At 39.9% G+C, this 26405-nt stretch overlaps 2 protein-coding genes across 8 annotated transcripts in view; one reads left to right on the plus strand and one right to left on the minus strand.

Annotated features, from left to right (window-relative positions):
• Window positions 1–643, minus strand: part of KIF20B (kinesin family member 20B) — a 75786-nt gene extending 75143 nt beyond the window's left edge. Inside the window, exon 1 of one of the 3 annotated variants that reach the window (XM_036829692.1) lies at window positions 554–643. The gene's annotated coding sequence lies outside the window, so the exon portion shown is untranslated. Of the gene's footprint in view, window positions 1–122; window positions 167–548 lie in introns of those variants that run through there. The other 2 variants (XM_036829693.1, XM_036829694.1) reach the window with 2 other exon arrangements.
• Window positions 644–835: 192 nt separating this feature from the next.
• The window catches only part of PANK1 (pantothenate kinase 1), a 111177-nt gene continuing 85607 nt past the window's right edge, over window positions 836–26405 (plus strand). The window contains exons 1-3 of one of the 5 annotated variants that reach the window (XM_036829704.1): window positions 836–969; window positions 1243–1314; window positions 6361–6510. In XM_036829704.1, the coding sequence (XP_036685599.1) occupies window positions 1282–1314; window positions 6361–6510 (183 nt within the window). In that variant the 5' untranslated portion in view covers window positions 836–969; window positions 1243–1281. Of the gene's footprint in view, window positions 1315–6360; window positions 6511–13409; window positions 13466–26405 lie in introns of all 5 variants that reach the window. The other 4 variants (XM_036829700.1, XM_036829701.1, XM_036829706.1 and 1 more) reach the window with 4 other exon arrangements.

Raw genomic sequence — 26405 nt, forward strand, 5'->3', positions numbered from 1 at the left:
AAGCCCAAGAAGGGCGAGCCCCGGGCACCGGCAGCAGCCTGTAAATAACTGCACAGACGGCCACCACACGGCCCCCATCCCTCCCAAATAACAGCACGTCACTTGCCGAGCAAACTGCTCACCTTAGGGATTCAGGACACCAGATTTGGCAATGGAGGCCTGATCCTCAACACTAACAGAAGCAACAATAATAAAAATATTAATGATTGCAAATACTTAGTGCCTACTATACACCGGCACTTTCTAACAGGTTTACACATTATCATTTTATCTTCATAAGAGCCCGAAGAGGTAGGTTCTATTATTACCCCCTCTTACAGATGAGGAAACTGGCCCAGAAAGATTAAAGACGTTGCCTTGCGTCACACAGCCAATAAGCGGCGGAGACCAGATTTAAATCCTAACGCGAGTACAACGGCTCAACCCCCCAAAGCGCACCCGCTGGCCCAGGCGTCTTCATTGCTCCGCAACCCAGTTCCTGAGAGTGACCTCAGGGGTGTCCCGAGCCCCGTCGGAAGGTGCTCACACTGCCTGAGATCTTTCCTCACCTCACCTGGTATGTGCGCAGTCCCCCACCTCCTTCCGCGTACCCTCACACTCAAACGTTGCCCTGCCGGCCCAGTCTGGGAGCTTCACCGACTTATTTTCGTTTTCAAATTCAAACGGAACGCTGGGAGTGGGCGGAGCTTCCGGAAAGACGCCCCGGAGCGCCGCCGGCTAGAGCTGTGGGCTTCCCACCCGCTCCCGGGAGAAGCTTTCAAATTTGGGGGCGGGTCTCGGAATGCCGGGCGACCAATGGGCGGAAGCGGCCTGGTGAGCGGCCAGTGGGCGGAGCTTCCCGCGGGGCTCTGCTTGCCGGGCTGGGTAGGGCGCTGCCTCGGGGCTGCGGTGGGTACCACCCTCTGTTGGCGGCGGCGCGGATCTCGGATTCCATCCTGGAGACAATAAAGACGTGGCGGAGGCCCCGAGGTGAGGTAGCTGCTACACTTAGCCCCGCGACTACACTAGGGACCAGCGGACGAATGGCGGGCCTTGTCCTTGCGGGCCGGAATAGGCTCCGCATCGGGAGAGTCACTTAGAACGAGCGCTGCCCGCACTCGGAGGGTCACTTCCTTCGCTGCATGATCCTACCTGTCGTCCACAGCGGCCCTCGTGGACGAGATACATTTTTCCCAGAAAAGATTTTCAAAAGCATTCTTTCTCTTTTTGTTTTTTTGTTTTTGCCATTCTGAAAATATAAAGCAACTACCGGCGTGAGGCGCTGTACTGTGACAATCTTCCATGCACAGGCAAGGTCTTTGCAGTGCCCGAAATGTAAGTGCCAGTACATCTTATCTGCTTCTTTTAAAGTGATCCTCTTCTTTTGATGCGGTGTTATTACAGTCATATGACAAGTATTTGCTACTTAGGCCATCTCTCCTTGCTGTACTTCATTTTAAAGAAAAGTAACTGCTAACGTTAATTGAGCATTTACCTTGTGCCAGTCATGGTGCTAAGCTTTTAAAACTGATTGTCGTACTGATCCTGAGAACAACCCTGTGAGGTAGGTACTGTTATTATGCCCCTTTTATAGGTTTTGAGGAAACTGAGTTCATATGATTAAGTAATTTGCTCAAAGGCATACAGCTATTAATGGTGGAACTGGGATTTTAAACTCAGCTGAATGACTTCAAGACCCACCCTCTCACATGTGATCTTATTTTTGACTCTTACTTGGTTGGTAGCATTTGTAGAATAGTACCTGGTTTGATGAGCTTACTGTCTTCCTTTTCTTATTCTGTATTTATATTTCCCATAACCTCCCCCTTCCTTCTCTAACTTTCCACTGTCTCCTTAATTCAGTTTGCCTTCTTTATCCACAAAAGAATCATATTTGTGGTGAGCCAGTTTGGAGTAGAGAAGAGGATGCAGGACCAGGAGTAAAAATGAACAGAGAAAGTAGGTGTGAAAGGGAAGAAAGGGGGAAGATAGAATAAAACTGTGTTTTACTGTTCCGGCTGGAACTTAAGTCTTTAGGGGCCTCTGTGTCAAAGTCTCCATTTCTCCTTCAGGCACTTCTACCCCTAAATCTGCCCTTCCTGCTGTACCTCATAATGGCTTTATTGCTTTTACTAGCTGTTACTGATTTCCAGCTCTTGAGCCCTCCAGGTGCTACATTTATTTATGTTCAGCAAAACAGACCCTAACCCTCCAGGAGCTTATATTCTAATAATTGAGAAAAAATTGCAAAGACAAATAATTGAGAAATTACAACTGTACTGAGTGGTTTGAAAGAAATGTTTAGAGCTGTAAGACTGTGTCACAGGGGAACCTGAGCAAATAATGTTTGATCTGGCTCTCCAAGGGTCATTCGGCATTAACTAGGTTTAAAAAGGAGAGGAGTAAGCACTCCAGGCCTAGGGAACGTAATACCAGGCACAGGGGCAGGATAATACTATACAAAATCCAATGGATTCTCTGTCTTATTTTATTCTAGCTCCCAGAAGCATTCCACACAGTTTGTTTCATCCACACAGTTAAATGTTTCAGCCTTGAAACTTCACTTGGCCTCTGGGTCAGCAAAAGGTCATTCTCTCCTTGTTTACTCTTAACCTTAATAGCTGCCCAGCTTAGTCTCCTTTTCTGTCTCTTCTACCTAAGCTCTAAATTATGGGAATCCTCAGAGCTTGGTTTTGAGCTTCCCCTCTCCCCCACCTTTTTCTCCCCTCTACAATATTCCTCTTGGCAAACTCATCAACTCCCATGGATTTAAATATCTTTATACTGATAACTCCTAAATTCCTTATCCTCCCCAGACCTCTCCTCTGAACTTCAACCAAATGCAAATATCTCATTATCCACTTACCATCTCCACCTGGATGTATAACAGACATCTCTAACTTAACATATTCAGTATGGGACCTTGATTTTTCATTCCAAAACTTAAAGCCTCTCCTCCCAAATCTCTGTCTCGGTAAATGACACCACCATGTATCTACCCAGTTACTCATGAGAAAGAATCATTTTGAGTCTTCCTTTTCCCTCACCACTCTCATCCAGCTCATAAATGTATCTGTTGTACTTTTGTGTTATAAGTGAAATAAATGCTCCTTTCCCTTTTCATTGCTCCGACCACTGCAGCCTCCCATCTGGTCTACCTGCTTCAGGTCTTGTTCTCCATTCTTTATAGGGCAATGAAACCAATCTTAAAATGGAAATGATCATGTCAGTCCCTAGCCCTTCAATGAATTTTTAGAATAAAATAATATTTATATGGTTCAGTGAAGAAAAGGTGCAAAAGAATATACAAAGTATGCTAACTTTTGTGTAAGCAAGAAGGAGAAATGAGAGTCTACATACTTATATGTATGTATACCACACACCCGTTTTTGGCCTATTTTTGAAGATAGAAATACAAAAACTATAAAACAGAAAATTAGTTGAAAATGGTTATCTACAGGGGATGGGAATATTTTGCAAGGATTAGTGATGGGAGTGTGGCTCTCTGAATAAACTTCTTTTTAAAAAAAAGAGGACTTCCCTGGTGGCTTGGTGGTTAAGAATCCGCCTGCCAATGCAGGGGACATGGGTTTGATCCCTGGTCCTGGAAGATCCCACATGCCACAAAGCAGCTGAGCCCATGTACCACAACTACTGAGCCTGCGCTCTAGAGCCTGCAAGCCACAACTACTGAGCCCATGTGCCACAACTACTGAAGCCCGTGTGCCTAGACCCTGTGCTCCAAAACAAGAGAAGCCACTGCAATGAGAAGCCCAAGCACTGCAACGAAGAGTAGCCCCCGCTCACTGCAACTAGAGAAAGCCCGCGTGCAGCAATGAAGACCCAATGCAGTCAAAAATAAATAAATTTTAAAAAAAGAGTTTTGCCTTTTCAAAAAATTAAATCTAAAACAATGGAAATAAAAGCAAGCCCTAAAATTTAACACAAAGAAAAAGATGAACTTACCTGTATATCAAATTGTCAGCATAGCCACACAGAGAAAAAGAACTTGTTCAATTAACTTGAGCGTAGTACTCTATATACTGGAGTTAGGAGTTGTGGGATCCAATGTAAGAGCAAAAGAAATGCAAAGAAATCAATAACTTGGTTTAGTAGGTTTGATGTTGAAAGGGGTATTGGTTTAGTAATTTTGAATCTATTATACATGTGTTACAGGAAGAAGCAAAGGAGTAAATATATTCATGTTGTTTGGTACCAGGGTTCTCACTGTGGGAGAAGGGAAATAACAAATGTGGTATGATAGAAAGTAAGGAAGAACCCCATGATGACGGATTTGAGTTGGTAGTGGAATGACATTATTATTATTATTTTTTTATCTTAATTGGGTCCACTGAGAGGGCCTGAAGGCCTGGAAGCCCTGGCACCCCAGTAACAATGAGCACCCCTAGGACCAAGCCACCCAAATGGTTTCTAAATACCATTTATCACTAAAAAGAACCAGTACTCCTTGGAGAAAAGGCTGATTCCAGGACTGGAGCAGGGAAATTATAAAGTGAGCCTAGAACATTCTTGTCAGAAAGCAAAGAAGTCCTTAGAGATTAATAGGGTCATTTCAAAAGGACACTGGATCTGGCCTAAAGGGGCTTCCACTAACCATGCTTGGAACAATTTGAACATCAAAAAGAATAAGAATAATGATGGTAATAGATTAAAACAGGTTTAATTTTTTAAGTCCTCTTCGTTAGGGGGATGGATGGGGGAGAAAAGGACTAACAGTGAAAAGCTCTTCTTTACACAAGAATGCCAGTTAATGAATGCAAAAAGAATAACAAATTAAAATATTCCCCATATTGCAACTCCCATTGTAAAAATTGACGTAGATAAAACTTATCAAAGAATACTAAAACAATGGATAAAGGATGCTAAACCATTGGCTAAAAGGTTGTTGGGGAGCAGGATATTAACACTATCTCAAAGAATCACCCTAGAGATTAACTCTTAATTAGGGGAAAAGGTAACTTTACAATGTAGAGATTTATTTATGAGACATACCTTAATCAAGTGAGGAAACATCACCAGTAATGGGACTATCTATCACCTGGTACTATTTGTGCCAGCAGTGTTTAACCTGAATCTAATCATGAGGCAACAATCAGAAGGTAGAGCATCTTACAAGACAACAGACCCAGGCTCTTCAAAAATGTCAGTGTTCGGGAAAGAGAAAATCAAAAGATGGTGGATTGCTTTAGTCAGGAGACAGATGTTGCTAAATGAAATTCATGAATCTTGATTGGTTCATAGATTTTTTTAAAAAGTAACTGCAAAAAACAATTTGTGGACAATTGTGGAAATATAAATATGGACTACAACGTAGATGATACTGAATCAATATTAAATTTTGGACGTGTGATAATTTGTGACTATGTAGAAGCATGTCTTTGTTTTGGGAATATGTTTGCTTCAGTATTTAGCAGCAAAGTGTCACAGTGTCTGCAACTACTTACCTTCAGAAGATTTGGGGGGAAAATAAAACAAAAACAAAATAGAAGGATGTTAGGGAGAACAAAAGAACAGAGAACAGAGAAAATAGAACCAAAAAAGCAAATGTGGCAAAAAGTTAATAATTTGTGGATCTAAATAAAGGGTATAGCGATGTACATTGTGCCACTCTTTCAACTTTTAAAAACAGCTTGGAGCTTTTCTAAAATAAAAAGAAGAGGGAAAAAACTTCCTAATTCTTTACAATGGCCTACCAGGCCCTACAGGACCAGGCACCAGCCAATCTCACTCCCTACTTTCTTACCTTTGTGCAGTGAGTTGATCTACTCTGGGTACCTCAAACACACCAGGCTGTTTCCAGCATATGTGAACCTTTGCATGGGTTCTGTCCACCTGAATTCTCTCCTCCCCATTCATCATGTGGCTCACTTCTCTTCCTCCTTTACATCTCATCTATATAATATTACCTGCTTAGAGAAGACTTTCTGTCCATCTTATCTCAAATGACCCTCTTTTTTTATTTGCAGGCTCAATTCCATTTTCCTACTTTTTACAACCAGCAATTATTATAGTTTTTATAATAATTATTATATGTCTGGTTTTTGTTGCCATTGTTGTTCTCCCACCTCCTAAAGGTAAGTTCTATGAGTACAAAAACTGTGTTTCTCTTTGTCACTGATGTATCCTCAATGACTCCATAAATACATGGTGATCAAACAAATATTTGCTGAACAGTGAACGAAGGCTGATGTGACTGGGGTGGGTAGATACCACGGAGAGGGACGGGCCAAGGCTAGATCCCACAAGACTTAGTCAGCTAAGTTACTGATTTGGGTCCTTATTCTAAGAACAATGAGAAATCAATGGACTGTTGTAAGTGTGCGCACTATACAATACGATTTGCCTCTGTGTTTTGAAAAGGTTAATCTCCTGGAGCAGAGAATAAAGGCAGCCAAGGAGAATGCCGTTGAACCAGCTAGGAGGCTATTGCAGGCATCCCAGCAAGAGGTGACAATAATGTGGACTTGGGAGATGCCTGAGCAGATGCAGAAGACTGGACGGATTTCAGAGGTATTTTTTTCCTACGTTTTCCATTTCAGCACCAGCCACTGGGTTTTCCCTTAGAAACGTAGAGCCAACTTGACTGGGAGATGCTTAAGATTTAGTCCCCATTCCAAATAATTCCCTTGAAGTGAACATTAGCATAAGATGAAAAAATTGTTAAGTTACATCAAGCCGATGGTCACAGCCTCTACTGGTGGTAATAGCTAACTTTTTATGTGCCGGATACTATTCTAAGCACTTTACACTCATTCAATCCTACATACCCTATATTTTGTTATTAGTATCCCGCATTTAACTGAGGAGAAAACTGAGACATGGCACTATTGAGGAATAGTAAAGGTATCTGCTACATGGAGGTGTTAGGTTTAGTTCAGGTAATGTTTGTAAAGTACTTATAAAAGTGGCTGGCACATGTTAAATAATAATTTGTTGTATAAACCGTAAACAGTGGAATTGGAATTGGAACCTGGGTAGTTTGGCTGTAGAGTCTGTGCAATTAACCACTGCATTCTACTGCCTCTTAAAGTTTGGACTGAACACCCTTGGAATTCTATTGAAAAGACTGAGTGCCTAGCTCCTGCTGCAAAGCCACCTTCAAACGCAGGACTAACATAGTTTTTCAACCCCAAAACTCAGTATGTATTGATTACAAAGGTTTGAATAAAAGGTTCAATGAACATTTATCGAGCACCCATTACGCAGCAGGTATCTCTACCCTTAAGACGTCTTCAGTTTAGAGCAAGCCTTTCTCAGTCTGAGATTTCAAGAGTTAATCCCTAATTCCCTAAGGCACCCACTGTATGTAATGCATTAATTTCACTCCTGTGTCTCTGGAACAGTATTACTTCTGTACCATCCTGAGAAAATTGAAAAAATAGTCACACAAATAATTCTTTTATGTCCTGTGGTTTATGTGGGGAACTCCATGCACAGTTTCAAAACAGTATGACAAATGTTATGGTAGAAGTGTACAAGGAGTAGTAGCTGCAGAATGAGTATGATTTAAGAGTGACACCTCTGAAGTTAGGCAGATTTGAGTTTGAGTATAAGCTCAGCCACTTACAGGAAGTGACCTCAGGAAGGATATTTAACTTCTTAAAGTCCCATAAAGGTGTGAGGATTAAAATAGCATTTGTGAGTTATTTAGTAAAGTCCTGACACATCGTGTGTTTCATCACGGTGGTTATTTTTATTAAGTCTGCTTATTAAGTCACTGGAATGCAAGCTCATGAATGTCTGTCTAGGACCACTATAGCCCTGACACCTAGAACAGTGCCTTGCATATAACAGCCATTGAATAAATATTTTTTGTATTTAATAAATGGCATCCAGCAAGGAAGATCTCATAAAGTGGCATGTAGGCTAAAATGAATGAATGGGATTTGCCAGTGAATTGCAGAGGGAAGCCCTTCCCGGCAATGAAAACATATGAGGCAATGAGAAAAAAAGACAAGAGCACACAAAAGTTTACAAAAACTGCAAGTACATAGTTCAGTAAAACTGTGAGTATAGCGCAAGTGGATAATGTCAGGAGGTGAAAAAAGTAGGTGGGACCTAGAGCCTGAAGAGCCCTGTATAACTGCTAAAAAGAGTTAGAACTACTAAAGTTTATAGGGCATAGGAGGCTGTGCCCAGCAGAAACATGGAGGGAAGAGTGGAGGAAGAGAAGCAGCAGGAAGAATTAGGTCTATAATATCTCAGTCTCATGATCTGGGAGTCAAGATATGAAGGGACAAGACATAGAAGTTTATTATTTATAGGTGCAAAGGTAACCAGCAGAGGCAGAAAAATAACCATAATTCTCTTGGCTAAATGCTTCTCTGTCATTGTAGGAAGTAAATAGATAATATCTATAATTGATACATGAAGAAATAACATTAGGAGCATGCTATATTCAAAGATATGTCAAAAGAACCAAAAGTAAATTATAAGGGTGATTGCTTCTGGGAAGCAGGGCTGGAGCTGGGGGCAGGGGAAGTTTTTCGTTATAAACTCTTTTTAAATATGTAGTAAACATTTTCTAATGTAATGTGTCAGAGCAAAGACACATTTCTTTATTAGGCACTTACTCTGTGCCAGCTGTAAGACCCCATCATCTTAGTGAAGGAGGCTCCCCACTCCTGAGTCTGCAGAGGTTGCATCATTTGCCATCTTTCTAAAACATGCTAAACTACTGTGTGCCTGAGAGCTTCTGCACTTTCTGTTCCCTCTATCTGTTCCTTCCAAATGTCTCTGCATGACTAAGTCCTCCTCATTATTCAGTGTTACCCTCCCCAAAGAGGCTGTCTTTGCCCACCCTCCCTGCAGTTGCTCCCTTCACCCTCCAACCAGTCACTTTCTATCCAATTGGCCTCTTTTACTTTCTTCATGACACTTACAGTAACTGAAATTACCTTATTTATCTGTTTACACTATGTCTTCCCCCACCACAGTGCAAGCTTATGAGACAGAGACCTCATCCATCTTGTTTACTATGTCCCTAGTACCTAGGACAGTGCCTGGCACATAGTAGGTGCTCAATAAATATTCATTAGGTATTCAATAAAATTTTATTAATTGGATGTATAGATGAATTAGTACTGTGCATTTTCCTATATGCCATCTCATTTAGTCTTAAGACCCTAATACTTCTCCAGTATAAATATATACATGTAAATATATATACACACATGCATACACCAGAGGTGGGTTTCCCGGTGCAGACTCTTCCAAGTGCCAAAACTGTGGCTTCTCTTTCTTCTTCATTTTCAATGTCCTCTGGTGGTGAAGGATCTCACACTATTTTGAAAAGATGTTTTGTGTCCTGTTAACAAGGGTAAAATTTAACAGACAGCAGTTCACATGGGAGGCTACCAAAGTCGTAGGACACAGGTGGACATCCTTCACCTGGATGAGCTAAGAGGCCGAGTGCAGGTGCTGTGATGACCTGACAGTGATGACAGTAGCACCTGTGGCTCTTCTACACAGAGAGGCATGCGCACGTGAATGGTGGGGATGGGCTGCAGTCACTGGCCTCCCTTCCACATAGCTCTCCAGGGTTGGTCAGCAACCATCTCACATGAGCTCCCTCCTCTACTCTGCCCTTTTGTGGAAGTCAGTCAATTGAATATTAAATGTCTCTTTCTCTTTGAATCCCTGATCTAACAATCTCAGTTGTCCACAAGTCAACATGGGTACATGTAACTACACGGAAGTATGGGGCAAGAAAGAAAAACACAGCACTAATATTTCAGGACCTTTTCTCACTGCACATATGAAAAACCACAACATTCTGTTACCAAAATGGAAATATTTAAAACCAAAATAGTACTATTTATACATCATATCTTGCATTGTTTTATAAATAGCACAAGGCGGTGCTAGTGGACCTCACATACATATTTTTTAACAACAATTATAGCCTTTCTGGTCAACTTTTCTATTCTAAAGACTTCTATTTCTGATGAGCTATTTCAAGATTCTAGCTTCCTCAAAAGGAGGAAGCAGGATCGTGCCAATATCATCTTTTTATTTTAGAAAATATTATCTTTATTATATGCTTTTCAGATTTCGATTACTAGGGAGAATAATGATGTCATGAATAGTTTGATTATTTTTTGGTTGAGGGAAGCCAATGAATTACTGTAATTAACTGATACATAATGAGACCAATTTTAGTAAATCCCTCAAAACAAACAATCTTTGCTCTATGCCAACAGGGCCTTAGTGGTATTGGGAGGGAAGAAGGAAAATGAGAAAGGGGAAAAAGAGGAAATGCATATTTGGATACTTTTTGTTTTCAGTCATCTAAAGGAATATTTCTGAGTCTTTAGTCACAGAGTTATAGAATATTAGAGACGTAAGGGGGCCTGCAAATGATGTGGTTCAACTTTCACATTTTATAGGGAAAAAAAGAAACCAAGGCCCTGAAAAGATAAGCACATACCCAAGCTCTCGTCATAGGTGAGTGGCAGAGCCAGAATACGAATACATAGAACATAGAATATAACCAATACATAGAATATATAGAACATAACCAATTTTTAAAAAATAGATACACAAGAAAAAATATCAAGTTATAAATAGAGTATGATCGCATGTTAGCAACTTTGAGACTAGCACACGTTTTTTAAAAATACATGAACTCTTCTTTAGCAATCAGAAAATGAGCGTTGTTTCTTTTTACTTCTGAACTCCTTTGCATTCCATTTCCCCCAGTTTTTCACCCTAATATAAGTCTTTTACCGTAATGTAGAAGTGTTTGTGCTCAAGAAGTCTTTCATTGATCACCTTATGATGTGTCTCAAGCAAAAGTACTGATATAGATTTTAATTTTTTTAGTTCCCTCTAAGTTAAAAAGAGTACTTCTGTAGTTATAATTATTATTGTTATACAAGTGGTTAAAACAATATAAATATATTAAATATTTTTTATAATTGCCAAACACGTAAGTAGAAATTTTCAGGGATATACCGCTTATTGAAATTAATGGGGATTTATTTTTCCATTAGTTCAGGTACTCATGGAAGAATATTAATTATGTCTAAAATGGGACAGAGTACCACTTCTATTCTATTGATGTTTTTCACAATAATAATATAAGAATAGAAAATTTAATTATGGCAATGTCACCCAATTCTTTGAAATTCTGTCAAATTAGATGTCAAAAATAATAGAGTGATTTATTATCCAGAATTACTTAAAAGATTTATCAGCTAATAATTCAATTAGGTCCTCTTTTTAGTTTTGTTGAAAGCTATGAATTAGAAGCCATCTGACTTATAAAGGGTTTAATTAGACAGACATTAGAGTCTCAGTCTCTGAAACTGTACCAAAAAGGCTTTGTCACAGATTATCAAGTGACTATTAATTATACCTTTTATTCTTTCACCCAGCAGCACTTCATTTAAGTTTTTACTCAGTAAAAATTGGAGATATTTATTTCAGTATCTGTGGTAGTACAGTATTTTTTACAAACTTTTATCACATGTTTTAAATATAGTTATGTCAAAACTTAAAGCTTTCTTTCATTGAATACATGGAAAGTGCTCCTATCCTGTGGTCAACCAGACCACAAATGACAAAGCCATATGACCTAATTGACAAAGCCAGTCCTCATTTGCAAGCTGATCACTAAAATCTGACTTATTTTCTGTCAAAAAAAGTCTTATTTTATTTTTCGGTTCAGATGTGTTAATATTTCTTTTAAGGAATTGTATCAAAAACACTGAGAAGTAAGTTACAGAATCCATGTTGTACAATATATTTCTAAAAGCAATCAAGATTAAAATGATATAACTCTCATATAATTAATTTTACATTAGTTAATTGAAACAAAGTAATACATTTTTCATTACTTAATTTGCAGTAATACAATGTAGTATCCAGCTAAGAGTAGAAGTTATGTATGAATCAAGACCTATGAGAGCAGGTATGATATTCTTTAGGAAATGTACAATACATGATTCGAAATCTGAGATGCTTAATAAAAGTATACACTGTTTATATTAATCAGGGTAATTAAAGCTAGCTGCTGTAAAAAAAATAACTCCACACTGCTTTTTTTCTTAATTTTTTTTTTAATAAATTTATTTATTTTATTTTTGGTTGCTGCTCGCAGGCTTTCTCTAGTTGCGGCGAGCGGGAGCTACCCTTCGCTGCGGTGCACAGGCTTCTCATTGCGGTGGCTTCTCTTGTTGCGGAGCACGGGCTCTAGGCGCACGGGCTTCAGTAGTTATGGCACGTGGGCTCGGTAGTTGTGGCCGCGTGCTCTAGAGCGCAGGCTCAGTAGTTGTGGCGCACGGGCTTAGTTGCTCCGTGGCATGTGGGATCTTCCTGGACCAGGGCTCGAACCCGTGTCCCCTGCACTGGCAGGCGGATTCTTAACCACTGCACCACCAGGGAAGCCCCACACTGTTCTATTTATCATTCATTTCATAGCCCCAGTGAGAGTAGGGTGACTCTGGGGCAGCTGTCTTCAAAACAGCGGCTTGGTTCCTTTCATCTGGTAATCTGCAATATTGACCTCCATGGGCCCAGCAGAAGGGAAAGAGAGAGCTTGAATAGTGGTGCTGGGGGAGCTTATAACTAGGCCTGGAAAGTGGTGTCCATTACTTCTGCTCATGTTCCTGTGATAGGAACCCAGGCATGTGGCCTCAATCTAACTGCAGGGGAGAAAGGGAAATGTGGTTTTCCTGCACCCTCAGGAAGAAGAAGCCCAGCTGATGAGCACATAGCCCATCCCTGTCACATAGCTAATAACTAATTGGTCCAGCAGCTAGCAAATTCACTTGCTGTTATTAGGAGATAGTAAAAACTAAATAATTCAGAAGATGAAATAAAATGGGAATGTACTATAATCGGAATAAATATCTCATGATCTAGATTTGATAAAATAGGGTTTAGCTCCCTATTGGATTATATACAACTAATCTGAGAAAAATCTTGTAAAAATCTTACCTGTGGGTGTTAATCAATGTATCTTTAAAAAGTTGGTATTCCTAAAAAAATCCAGTTACACTGAAAAATAATCGGCATCGCTACCACCACTGTTCATAGGCTATTTGAAGGTGCTTTTCTTTCTAGCTAATGACAAGTGCCAGGATGAGTATTTTTTAAATATCTGAAAAGAATTGCTTTCCTTTAAAAATTTTTTAAGCTGTGTTTGCTTTGCTCTCATAGAATTTTCAAGGGCATTGCATTCTTTGATTGTAGTCCAAAAAGGGCAGAAGTACAGTCACCCCCACTACCCATTCTGATTTAATTCAGAATATCCCAACATCAGCCAAAATACCCTGGTTCTAAAGCAACATTTTGCTCTTACCAGAAGTATGTATAAGGAAGACAGGCATTGGGCAGTTTTTTTATGTGCTTTGATTAATTATTCAAGGAGGCTTCCCCAGTCATTTGAATTGTCCCTTCCGTAGGTAACCAGGAGATTTTTACTTCTTGGGACAATGCACCGTAAGAAGATTCCAGATAAGTGAGTGTATGCCTTTCTTTTCTAAAGTAGGAGAATGGACCATAGTAAAGGGAGAGGTGGGAACATAGAATGTATGCTCAAGACAGAGGAAAGAGTATGTTTAAGTTGGGGGAAAAATAAATAGGGCTTTATGGTCAAGTAGACGGGTCAATTCCAGGCTCTGTCACTTAGAAGTTTGTGACACTGGGCAAGGTCAACGGACCTTTCTGAGTCTGATGCTTCTTTCTTTTTTTTTATTTTTCTTATTGGAGTATAGTTGCTTTACAATGTTGTGTTAGTTACTGCTGTACAGCGAAGTGAATCAGCTATATGTATACATAAACCCCCTCCCTCTTGGACCTCCCTCCCACTCCTCCCCCCATCCCACCCATCTAGGTCATCAAATGCCAGCTTCTCTTGGGTACAGAAGGTACCAATAAATGGTAGTTATTATTACAATCTTACAGGAGAGACCAATGTAGAAAAATAACATGAGCATGGCCTAGATCATAACAAATATGATCTTTTTCTCTCCTGAGGGAGAGAATCCTCATTGGATTTTATACATTTCTCATATTTATTTACTAGATTTTAAACACTTCTGGGTTTACAGGAACTGTGCTTTACTCATTTTTGTAAACTCCTCAGTCCTAAGGACTGCTCTTGCACCTAATGGAAAAAGACGAAAGACTTGGGACTGAATCAACAATCTTCAGTTCATGTTAGATGTTCAATGAAGATCTGAACAAATATGATAAGAGGATGATAAGAATGAGGGAGAAAAGCTGGCTCTCCAAAGAGAACTCATAAAATAACACATGATGTAGGGCCCAAACCACAAACGCTTAAAAGGCATTCAAAATTCTAATGAATTCTTTCTAAGTTGAAGGAAATATTTTAGTAGAATGTCTAAAACACGTTTTTAATTCTGAACTTGATTAACAATAATTCTGAGTCACAGTTGGGATGTACAATTTGTGGAGCTGTTAAAAAAAAACAAAACCATTCAAATGAGTGGATATTTAGGGGATATTTGTAGTAGTGTTTGGGACAGATCCAAAATGGGTTGTTTTATTTCATTTGTTCTGATTACTTGTGGGGCAATAAGTAACTAGGCAGATTAAATACCAAACAGATCATTTGGAACAAAAAGAAACATCTATATTCAATGACTATAAATTTAGCCTATCCAGCCTCTTCTTGCCACATCTTCACACTATCCAGCGTGGGGCTCAACTACTGGCTGTGTCAGTCAAACAGCCAAGAGTATCAGGTTCCTTTGCTAAAAGTATTCCAACTTACATCATCTTGGCAGACAATACCAAAAAAATTTCTTTGTCCAATAAAGTGACCAAATTTTAGGAGACTGAATAGAAACAGAAAAGCAAGTTACTAATTGAGCTTTTCTGAAATGTTACCATCAAGTGTCTAGATGTGATCTGGGGTTTGTTTGTTTGTTTGTTTGTTTTTCTATTCATTCTAAGCAGCACTCATGGGGTCTTTCATTGGAGGTGTCATGTCTTTCATTGACAATAAGCTGTTTTATTCTGTTGTTTTTTGAATATTTCCTCTTCTTCGTTCCCTCCATTCTTTCCTTCTGGGACTGCTCTTTGTTTTTCTTCAAATGTTTGGTGATTTCTCGGTTGTCCTTCTGTTTGCATTTTCAGTTGTCTCTTAGCCTTGCCTGTATGTCTGAGTGCGTATCTGTTCAATGTTTCTGCTTCCTGTGGTTATAGGGGAGAGGCAGGACATACTACCAGACTGAGCGGATCAGTAGCTCGTCTTCTGGGCACGGGAACTCCCACTTTCTTTTGGGGTACACACACCTCTTGGTTACTATCCTGCTTATAATGCCCAGGGGGTCCCATTGGAATTGCCTTTGCTGTTTGCTGCGTAGCACAGGTGGAAGGAGGAGAAGAGGAACTGCCTGATTGTTCCTACTGCTGTAATGCTACCCAAATCACACTGAATGTTGGTTTGGGACTGCCTCCCGTCCCCGTATGCGCTTTCCCCAAGCTTGGAGCAGTACTGAAGCCTGACTCACAACTTACAGGTGCCCTCTTCTTTAGTGTTGGGCAGTGGGTCCCTCCTTCAGTGTTATCCCAGTTCTACTTTCTGTCTTTCAGCAGTTTCTGCAGAATTTTTGGTCCATTTAGAGCAATTCATCTTGTAAGTCAACATGATCTTCAAATATCTATATATCTACAGATATATATATGTATATATCCTTTAGGTTAGTTTTAGGGTTTAGATCAGGAGGGGAAGGCTGGTTGAACATGTGTTTGTTTATATTGCCATATTGATCCAATATCTCTGTAGAAGTTTTCTGACATTTTTTTTTTTTTAAACAACAGCTCCTGTTTATTTTTTTATTTTTATTTATTTATTTTATTTATGGCTGTGTTGGGTCTTCATTTCTGTGCGAGGGTTTTCTCTAGTTGCGGCAAGTGGGGGCCACTCTTCATCGCGGTGCGCGGGCCTCTCACTATCGCGGCCTTTCTTGTTGCGGAGCACAGGCTCCAGACGCGCAGGCTCAGCAATTGTGGCTCACGGGCCCAGTTGTTCCGCGGCATGTGGGATCTTCCCAGACCAAGGCACGAACCCGTGTCCCCTGCATTGGCAGGCAGATTCTCAACCACTGCGCCACCAGGGAAGCCCGTTTTCTGACATTTTTGAGAGACATACTACTTTTCAAACAAAATCTCACGTAGAGGATCAACATATTAAACAGGTAAAAGCAAAACTGATCTAGTTGAAGTAGAGGAAGCAGCCCTGCATGTGAACTCATTGGTCTCCCTTTGGCTCTTCACTGCAGTTCCTGAGACCCTCCATGGAATCTTAGAGCTCTGCAGAACAGGTGCAAAACCACGGACAAGATTTATAGTCCAGGAATGCCTGGCCCATAATAGGTTCTTAATGAATACTAGCTATCATTATGGATAAAGAAGATGTGCTGTGTGGATGGAATGGAATACTACTCAGCCATAAAAAAGAATGAAATGTTGCCATTTGTAACCACGTGGATGAGCCTAGAGGGTATTAGGTTAGTGAAATAAGTCAGACAGAGAAAGACAAATACTGTATGATATCACTTATATGTGGAATCTGAAAAATGAAACCAACTAGTGAATATAACAAAAAAGAAACAGACTCACATATATAAGGAACAAACTAGTGGTTACCAGTGAGGAGAGGGAAGGGGAGAGGGACAAGACAGGGGTAGGGGAGTAAGAGATACAAACTACTGTGTATAAAATAAATAAGCTACAAGGATATATTGTACAGCACAGGGAATATAGCCAATATTTTATAATAACTATAAATGGAGTATAATCTTTAAAAATTGTGAATCACTGTACTGTATATCTGAAACATATAATATTGTAAATCAACTTATACCTCAGTAAAAAAAAGTCCCCAATTAATAGACCAAAAAAGAAAAAAAAGTAACTATTATTACTGTTAAAAACATTGCCCCTCTACCTTCCCTAGCCCAAGGCCTTCCGTAGGTCCTCATACCAACTTCTGCCATTCATTCTGGCAGTCCCATCTTGGAGAGAAGGAAAAAAATTTTTTTAGAGAATCAACAGCAGTTGAGCACCTACTAAATATACCCAAGCACTGTCCCAGGCCCTCACATGTTAACCTGGCTTAACCCTTACAGTAATGCTATGAGGCAAGTGTTTGATCGCCAGGATATGGTGAAGAAATAGGAGCTCAGACAGACATAGCAGGAATGTACACAAATTCAAATGAGTAAGAAATGTCCAGTTATTTTATTTTCTTAAATTTAATTAAAACTAACTCCTGGGGCTTCCGTGGTGGCGCAGTGGTTGAGAATCTGCCTGCCAATGCAGGGGACACGGGTTCAAGCCCTGGTCCGGGAGCATCCCACATGCCGCGGAACAACTAGGCCCGTGAGCCACAATTACTGAGCCTGCGCGTCTGGAGCCTGTGCTCCGCAACAAGAGAAGCCGCAATAGTGAGAGGCCCGCGCACCGCGATGAAGAGTGGCCCCCGCTCGCCGCAACTAGAGAAAGCCCTCGCACAGAAATGAAGACCCAACACAGCCAAAAATAAATAAATAAATAAGTAAATATTCACCTACAATTTAAAAAAAAAAACAAGAAACTAACTCCTAGCATGACTCCACTAGAATGGCAGGAAATGACATCTCAGCCATTCAGGGACCTGACTCAGGATTCTGGTTCTTGCCCAGTGTGCTAACGCGTGGAGAGGGCCTGTCCTGTCCTCTCTCTTCCAACTGCATGTATATCTGCTGGATGCCCATTTTCTGTACTAGAAAAGTTTCCTCTGGAGTGAGCCACTCCGTGGCTTCTGTGTGACTTGCGACGTCGAGGATCTTTGAGGGGTTGGGGCAGGTCAAGGTACACCTCACCTCACAGCCGTCCTCCCTGAGCACCAGCTTCCTCCTCCGGCCACTGCACCGAGGCTACTCAGATCTCAGGAATCCTCCCACCCACAGACCCCCGTTTTTAGTGACAGGTGTATTTGTCTTTTCCTTCTTGCTGCCCTCGAAGAGTCTCCCTTTCTCCTTCTAAGAATCCATAGGAGACTTCCCCGGTGGTGCAGTGGTTAATAAGACTCTGCGTTCCCAATGCCGGGGCCCAGGTTCGATCCCTGGTCAGGGAACTTGATCCCATATGCATGCCGCAACTAAGAGTTGGCATGCCACAACTAAGGAGTCCTCGAGCCACAACTAAGGAGCCCACATGCCACAACTAAGACCCAACTCAACCAAATAAATAAATAAATATTTTTTAAAAACAGAAAGAATGTGTAGAAGACTCTAGCAGAGTTTGAACTTTAACAAAACAAAAAGTGCTCCATGGAAACGTCTGTTTTCCTTGTGTAAAAAAAAAACCCCAAGGCAAGAAATACCATGAGCCTTTTGCTGAGAAAGGGAGTGGTGAGCACAGGATATGGAGAATATGAAAAATTGATTCTCAGTTTTCCTGCCTCAAAAATTAAGTCACTGATTGACAAAGCCCTGCAGTAGTAAGAGGCAGACCAACACCACCTGACTAGGACACACATGGGTAGACCAAGCTCCAGTCGCTGCAGGGCAGGTGCTCCTGGGCTGGGGAGAGCAGCAGCTGCAGATTCTAGCTGAGTGGCCCTGTAACCACACTGATGGAGATCACGAGTGGATGAGATCCAGGGACTAGAGTCTTAGCAGAGTCTGCAGTCCGAGCCGAGAGCTGACTCACCTACAGGGACATTCCATCATCTTACACTAGACAAACAGTGTGTCCCAAGGACAGAATCTAAATTATTCTAATCTTAGAATTTCTGCATCTTTAGGCTTATGTAAAGCTTTGCTTGCCAGAAACAGAATGACAACACTATTAAAAAGCATTTAAATGGAACAAACCCAGGCACTTTCTCAGATTTTAGTACATGCGTCATGTAAGGGAGAGTTAAAAGGAAATGACTTTTTTACACATAAATGTGCTTACAGATTTTCGAATTATATCCCTTTGAACAATAATTTCATATTTTTAGATGGAAGACTTTTAATCCTTTTTCAAACAACCAAGAATTTAATTTTGTTCTAAATTAATTTACTTGCAATATGTTAAATGGCCAAAGAGTTAAATCACAGAGAAAACTGAACAACTTAATTTTGGATCTATCTTTATTTTTATGTATACAGTGGTATTTTTATATTGACCTCAACTGTCAAAAACACATTAAAAATAAAAAAGCAGGGATGTGGGAGGTGGTATAATTCCTCTGACAGCCAAAATAGTGGTTATAATGTTTATGTTTTCATAAGTGACACCCTTGGACCCACAATTTTTGTGTTTACCCCAGTTCACTTTTCCTTTACTAAACATTCTAGATGTGTTGTAAATTATGGAAAAAACAAACAGACAAAACAACAACAAAAAAAACAAACAAGAAAATTGAAAGTTCAAAGAAAAACTCTCCTGAAGATGCACCAGCCAAAGGCTACCACCGTTAACATTTTCATCGGTTTCTTTTGGGATGTTTTCCTATACATATGTTTCAGATTCCCACTATTGTTACTGTAACTTCTTTCTTTTATAGTCATTGTCAGCATTGCATTCTCTTTTTTTTACTTCTTATTGTAAAATAAGTATTTCCCCCATTTAAAAAGTAGACTCTTCATAAGCCTTTTTAAAGGCTAATAGTCTATCATATGGCTGTATTACAATTCACTTAACTAGAGGGATTGTCTTCCAGAAAATCCATTCCTCTGATTCCATACCTTGCTTCTCAAATGTGGCTAAATGCCAGGGGTTTCTGGATGCCACAGGATAAATACCTTCTTAAAGTAACCAATTTCCGACAAAATTGGAAGGGGAGATTCATTCTAGATAAACCCAGCCCAGACATTATGGAATAGAACAAGAAATGTATATGATTCTTAAGATAAAGCAGGAAAAGGATTTTTAAAATTAAATGAAATGCGGTAGAAGAGAAAATATTAACATTTGTGAAATGTCATTGCGTCCTGCAATGTGATGGTCTTTTGTGATGCATACAATATTTTCAGTGTGATGGTCTTTTGTGATTCATACAGTATTTGTCTTTTTGCACCTGGCTTATTTCACTTAGCATAATGTCCTCAAGGTTCATCCATGTTGTAGCTTGTGATAGGATTTCCTTCCTTTTTATGGGTGGATAATAATATTCCTATAAACCAAATTTTTTTAGTCTATTCATCCATTGATGTACATTTGTGTTGCTTCTACCTCTTGGTTATTGTGAATAGTGCTGTCATGAACACGGGCGTGAAAATATCTCTTTGAGATCCTGCATTCAACTTCTTTGGATATATACCCAAATATATATCCCCGTGGGATCGCTGGATCATATGATGGCTCTATTTTTAACATTTTGAGGAACCTCCATGTTATTTTCCATAGTGGTATAACCCATTTAAAAAGGAAGAAGGCACACAAAGAAACATCCTATTTGTAGAAGGTCATGTTGGACCAACATTCTTGATTCACAAGGGGCAGGAATTCACTTCCCCACGTCAAATGGCCCCATTCCTTTCCCTGACAAAGCCCTGATTTTTGTTCAAGTATCCACTCTTTCTTCAGAAGGCCCATTACTCAAAGAAATTTTACCTCATCCCCAGCTTTGGGAGTATATCTTGCTTACTCTAAACCGCTCATGGGAATCCCACAACCTTGCCATTGAATGGTTTAGGAACTCAGACTTCAATCATTCACGGCACAGCTCTTTCTTGGGGAGTGTTATTGGCAGAGGAGTGGATATGTGACCTAAGTTGGCCCAGTCAGACTGAAAGGAAAAATTTCTGTGGTACAATGGGTAAAAGGTCTTTTTCTCCTACAGAACATGAACAAAGAAATGTGTGTCCCTGTTTGTTCCTGTAAGCCATTTATTAACAGTGAGGACCCTGGTCTGGAGACAAAACTGATACACAGAGGAATACTGAACCAAGAGAATATCAAAGAAATGGAGTGCAGCCCTTATGACACTGGGCCTGGAGCCCTTTTGAGCTCTGGACTGCCTGTTAATAAATTTCTTCACAGTGTAAGCTAGTCTGAACTGGGTTTTCTGTTACTTGCAGCCCAAAGCATCCTACCTGATATAACTCTTCTCTGCTATTCAGGAACATTTGGGGAAAAGTTTGAGAATCACCTATCCATCTTACAACTCTGAGGTCTAACTGCTCCTGCTGCATTTCCTCTTTACACGTTGGCTGGTCAGTGTAGTCTTCCCACCACCAACCTGGGGATGTCGCACCCCAGGACATTTTAAAATCTAAGAGAAAGTTCCATTTTGTAGCTGAAGGAGAGATGAGGAAAGGGGATATCCCTCCTGCCAGGAGATGGCCTATGACTAGATCTAATCTAGAAGAGAGGTTGTACCCTGCTGGTGACTTTGAAGGGAATGGAGTGCAGGGCTACTGCTGACTCATACTGTGAATTAGAAAAAAAGTGCCCTTCCCAAGACACTTTACTTCCATATGATGGTAAACTGTCACAATATATTGATTGTGTTAGCACAAAATATTTTTCTCTCATTTGCCAGGAAGTTGTCATAATGAATATACAAATGTATGCTATCTAGGGTGTAAATAGTTCTCTCTTAAATCTGGCAACCATTGAGCATGGTACCATCTGGACAAAGAGCAGGGCATCCTCTTAGAGACAGAACACAGAATGCCGAGAAGATGAGAAAGCTGGTGGAGATGCACTTGCAGTCCATTGACTTGTAGTTCAGACATAATTATGATAAGTAAACACCTTTAACAGGTGAACTGGGATAGATAAGGGTTGTTTTTTTAAATTTTTCATTTTAAAATAATTTCAGACTTATAAAAAGATGCAAGAAAAAGTCACCAAGAAACAAAAATCAGTTATCATATATCCTTCACCTAGTTTCCAAATGTACACAATTATGTAATGATAGTACAATTATGAAAAACAGAAAATTTACTTGGATACCATACTATTAACTGATATATAGATCTTATTCAGATTTCCCTAATTGTCACACTAATGATTTTTTACGGTCCTTGATCCAATCCAGGATCACATATTGCATCTAGTTGTCATATTTTCTGTCTTCTTCAGGCTAAGACAGTTCCTCAGCTTTTCTTTGTCTTTCATGACATTGATACTTTTGGGGAATATTGGCCAGTTACTTTGTAGAATGTCCTTCAAGCTGGGTGTGTCTGAGGTCCTCATGATTAAATTTAGCTTATGCATTTTTGGAAAGAATACTACAGAAGTGATGCTGTGTCCTTCTCAGGGCGTCATTTCAGGAGTCATGTGATGTTGGTGTATCTCATTACTAGTGACGTTAACTTTGATTACTTGGTTACGGTGTTGTGAGCCTGATTTCACCACTGTAAAGTTACTGTTATTCTCTCTCTTTTTTTAAATTTTATTTTTGGCTGTGTCAGGTCTTCATTGCTGTGCGCAGGTTTTCCCTAGTTGCGGCGAGCGGGGGCTACTCTTCATTGCAGTGCACAGGCTTCTCATTGCGGTGGCTTCTCTTGTGGAGCACGGGCTCTAGGCATGCGGGTGTCAGTAGTTGTGGCACGTGGGTTCAGTAGTTGTGGCTCACGGGCTCTAGAGCGCAGGCTCAGTAGTTGTGGCACATGGGCTTAGTTGCTCCGGGGAATGTGGGATCTTCCCAGACCAGGGCTCGAACCCGTGTCCCGTGCATTGGCAGGCGGATTCTCAATGACTGCGCCACCAGGAAGCCCCTGTTATTCTCTTTATAATTAATAGGTATCTCGTGTGGAGATACTTTTAAAATATGCATATATCCTGTTTCTCATCAAATTTTGTACCACTAATTTGATGAGTCTTAACCTACAGCAATTATTACTGTGGTATTGGCCAAATGTGAGGCCAAGATTTGGGCTTTAGAATAAAATTGGAAAGAGTCTCCAGAAGTAGGTGAGGAGTATCTCGCAATCTGACAGGTAATAAAGAGCAGTTTGGAATCAGACAGATTCACATTCAAATATTGGCTCCACTGTGTATTAGCTGTATGATTTTAAGCAGTCTACCTTATAGAGTTTTTATGATGGTTATAATGAACAGAAAGAACTTTGCACAGTCTCTGGCACACCATAACTGCTCAGTAAATTTTTAGCTATTATCATAATGATTTTGGTTATTGTAAGAATCTTCAATAAAAAGAAAACCCAAAGGTACTTTCTTGGCATAGTTCCTTATGTAGAAAGTGCCCTTTCTTTTTTCTTTCTTTCTTTCTTTTTTTTTTTTTTTTAATTTTTAGCCTTTTATTAAATCTCACTGGGAAGAAAATACTTCTGATGTACCAGTTAAATGAGCAAGAAACCACACTGAATATACACACGCACGCGTGCGCGTGCATGCCATATGCCCAGCACTTTGGATGTAATGACAAAGGAGAGAGACTAGCTGAGATTAAAAGTATTATAAACATAATATCCAGGATTATTGAGCACTTTAGCAGATACTGCTGGGGATTTTTAAGCCAGGAGCCAATCTCCCATTCATAGTAGAACTCTGCTGTATGAGTCAGTGGAAATGTTATGGGTTAAAAAAATTTATTTCCCAAGTTCCCTTGCAGTCAGAGGTGGCTAATATGGCCAGTAAACAGAAGTCTGCTAGAGGTGACTTAAAGGAAAGCTGCTGAATTTTGATAAAAGAGACACAGCTGACATGTGCCTTTTAACCTTCATTCTCCCGCCTTCTTCCTGCCTGGAATTCAGAAGCAATGCTTGTAGATGCAACAGCTGCTTGCAACCTAGGGGTAGAAAGCCACATACTAAAGATGGCAGGGCAGGAAGATTAAAGGAGCCTGGTTCCTTCTGCACCCAGTCTTCTCTTTTTATAACTGAGGAAACTGAAGCTCAGAGATGTTAAGCAAATTATCCATGGTCAGTTAGCTCTTAAGCAGTGCAGCTGCGATTCAAATCTACGTCTATATGACTCCAAAGGCGTCTATTTTCTACTACAGTACAAAGCTTCCTGAACATATTCAGAACTCTTTCTCCCCACATTCACACAGCATGATGGACAAAGCAAAGTGTGATGGGCAAAACAAAGCATCCAGTGTCTGACGCAGAGCCACAAATATTACTTACTCGTTCTCTTCGTTGACTACCAGCAACCCCAGTCTGATAAGCAAACATGACCAGCAGTTCTCTGACACTTCATCTTCTACTCATGCCAGTAAATAAGGCATCAAACCGTGATAAGCAACTCCTGATGAGTGTTACCAACAAGTAGTTGCCCACAGAGTACATCCAAAACATCATGGCCTAAGTCAGAGGTCACAAAGAAATGGTAGATGTGTTTTGATTAGTTGGCTTGGGTGCTTAATTAATTGCTTGAGCTAAGAAATATCCCATAATAATTGAGATTTCTTGCTGCTTTTACAAAACCATGGCCTGAATTCCTGGGTGGCACCATTTGACTGGAGCTGCTCCTACTCCAGTACACCATTCCGTTCCATACTGCTTCTCTGATGCTAAGCCAGAGTATCTGTTTCCAGTTACCATCAGGCTTGTTCTCTTCTTAATGTCGACTGAAAAAAAATGCACAACATGAGAATTGTGAGTTAAGTTTTATTTGGGGCAAAATGAAGACTGTAGCCTGGGAGACAGCCTCTCAGATAGCTCTGAGGAACTGCTCCAAAGAGGTAAGGGAAGAGGTCAGTATATATCTGTGATTTTGGTGAAGAGGGATATATGCAATCAAGCACACATTTTGGCAGAAGGTTACTGCTGGTCACAGGAAGGTTGCTGCTCGTCACGAGGAGCAGATGTCTCCGGTAATGATTTTAGTGCTTTTCTAGATATGAGGAGATGCAAGAAATCGGGCTCATAAAATCTCCTGAAAATATCTAACTATGGGAAGACCTGTTCTGCCAGTTTTTCCCAAAGCACAGAGTACCTCATTCCTGATCTCCACGCTGAACTCCTTTCAGGGTAAGCAGGTCAACGACTGCAGTGGCTGGTGGCCTAATCCTTGCAGAGGCAGATGGCAAGTGACAAATTTTAGTTGGCATTATAATAAAAAAAGTTCTCTCTATTAAATATTTGATCTTTATCTAAAACGAAAATTGATAGATAGAGCTGTTCCTTATACCTGGCCCACTTAAGGCATTTCAGTTACTTACCAGGAGGCACAGAATTGAAACAACACTCAGACATGTGCTTTCTAAATCTGTTTTCAGATTAACACCCCTTCCAGCTCATTCACAGTAACCCCATTCCATGTGTGTTACTTTAGCAAGCCTTACCAGCAACTGTCTAAGTATTATCTTTCTCATCAGGATAGGATAGGTTAGATGATTTTTCGGAGACCTTGTTATGTAATTACTGTGTTGGTTAGCATTTTGACTGCTATTTTGTTGATTTGCCAAGTTGTTTTCTCTGAGTATCCTTTTTGGAAAACAGGAACAGGTGAATAGGTAGACCAGTGGACCTTTGTTTCATCTAAATTGGTGACCTCACATCATTGCTTCTTTACTACCCTCTTCCTTAGCATTATAAAATGAGCTAATTATTATTGAACACTCTGTGTCAGACACAGTGCTAAGGGATTCACATGCATTGATTTATTTATTCATCATAACAACACTGTGATATCTGTCAAAGGGTAAATTTTTTTTAAGTTGAATCATGACTCACATACAAATATAAAATAAACATATGTCTCTGGTTTTATTTAACATATCAATTAATGATATAATAACTAAGATGTTACAGCCAGTCCAAATGAGAATCCTCCGAAGAGCAAAATACATTAAACCATCAGGAATGCTTAAATGAACTTACTTTATTGGTGTAAAACTGACCTTTATCCATGGGACAGTAATCAGTTGCATACCAGTAGACACAATTTGCATTTCTATGAATAAGAACATTTGCATTACTCTGTTTTCTACAAATTACAGAGTTGTGAAATAACTCAAAGACAGTGAGATGCAGAGATAATCTGGATGAATAAACTAGATAGGACACCCACTAATCTTTTCTTATTCTCATTTCAGAGTATTTCACAATTTTTCCTGAGAAGTACTTCTGTTGTTATTCCTCTTTTCCAAAAAAGGAAATTGTAGCCAAAAGAGGTTAAGTAAATTTTCCAAGGTCTCATAACTAGTAAGTAGTGGAGTCGTGTTTGAACACAAGTCTTACTGAATCTGGCAAAAGTAATGCAGTTTATTAAATCATTTTTCCTCTTGGATTTATGATGCTTGAAAAGTTCAGTTCAAAGCAAGCAAGAATCAGAAAATGGAAGGCCACTGTTTCTTGCTTTCTTCTCTATAGATATTATAAACTGGTAGCCTGAATTCAGCAGAAGGAAATTTTTTTATACACAATGTTTAACTTTAAAAAATTTTAAAAGTGAGTTATGACCATTATCAGTTACCTATTGCTGAGCAACAAAATATTAAAAAAAAATAGTGGCTTAAAACAACAATAAGA

The sequence above is a fragment of the Balaenoptera musculus genome, chromosome 16 (assembly GCF_009873245.2).
Source record: "Balaenoptera musculus isolate JJ_BM4_2016_0621 chromosome 16, mBalMus1.pri.v3, whole genome shotgun sequence".
Lineage (NCBI taxonomy): Eukaryota > Metazoa > Chordata > Mammalia > Artiodactyla > Balaenopteridae > Balaenoptera > Balaenoptera musculus.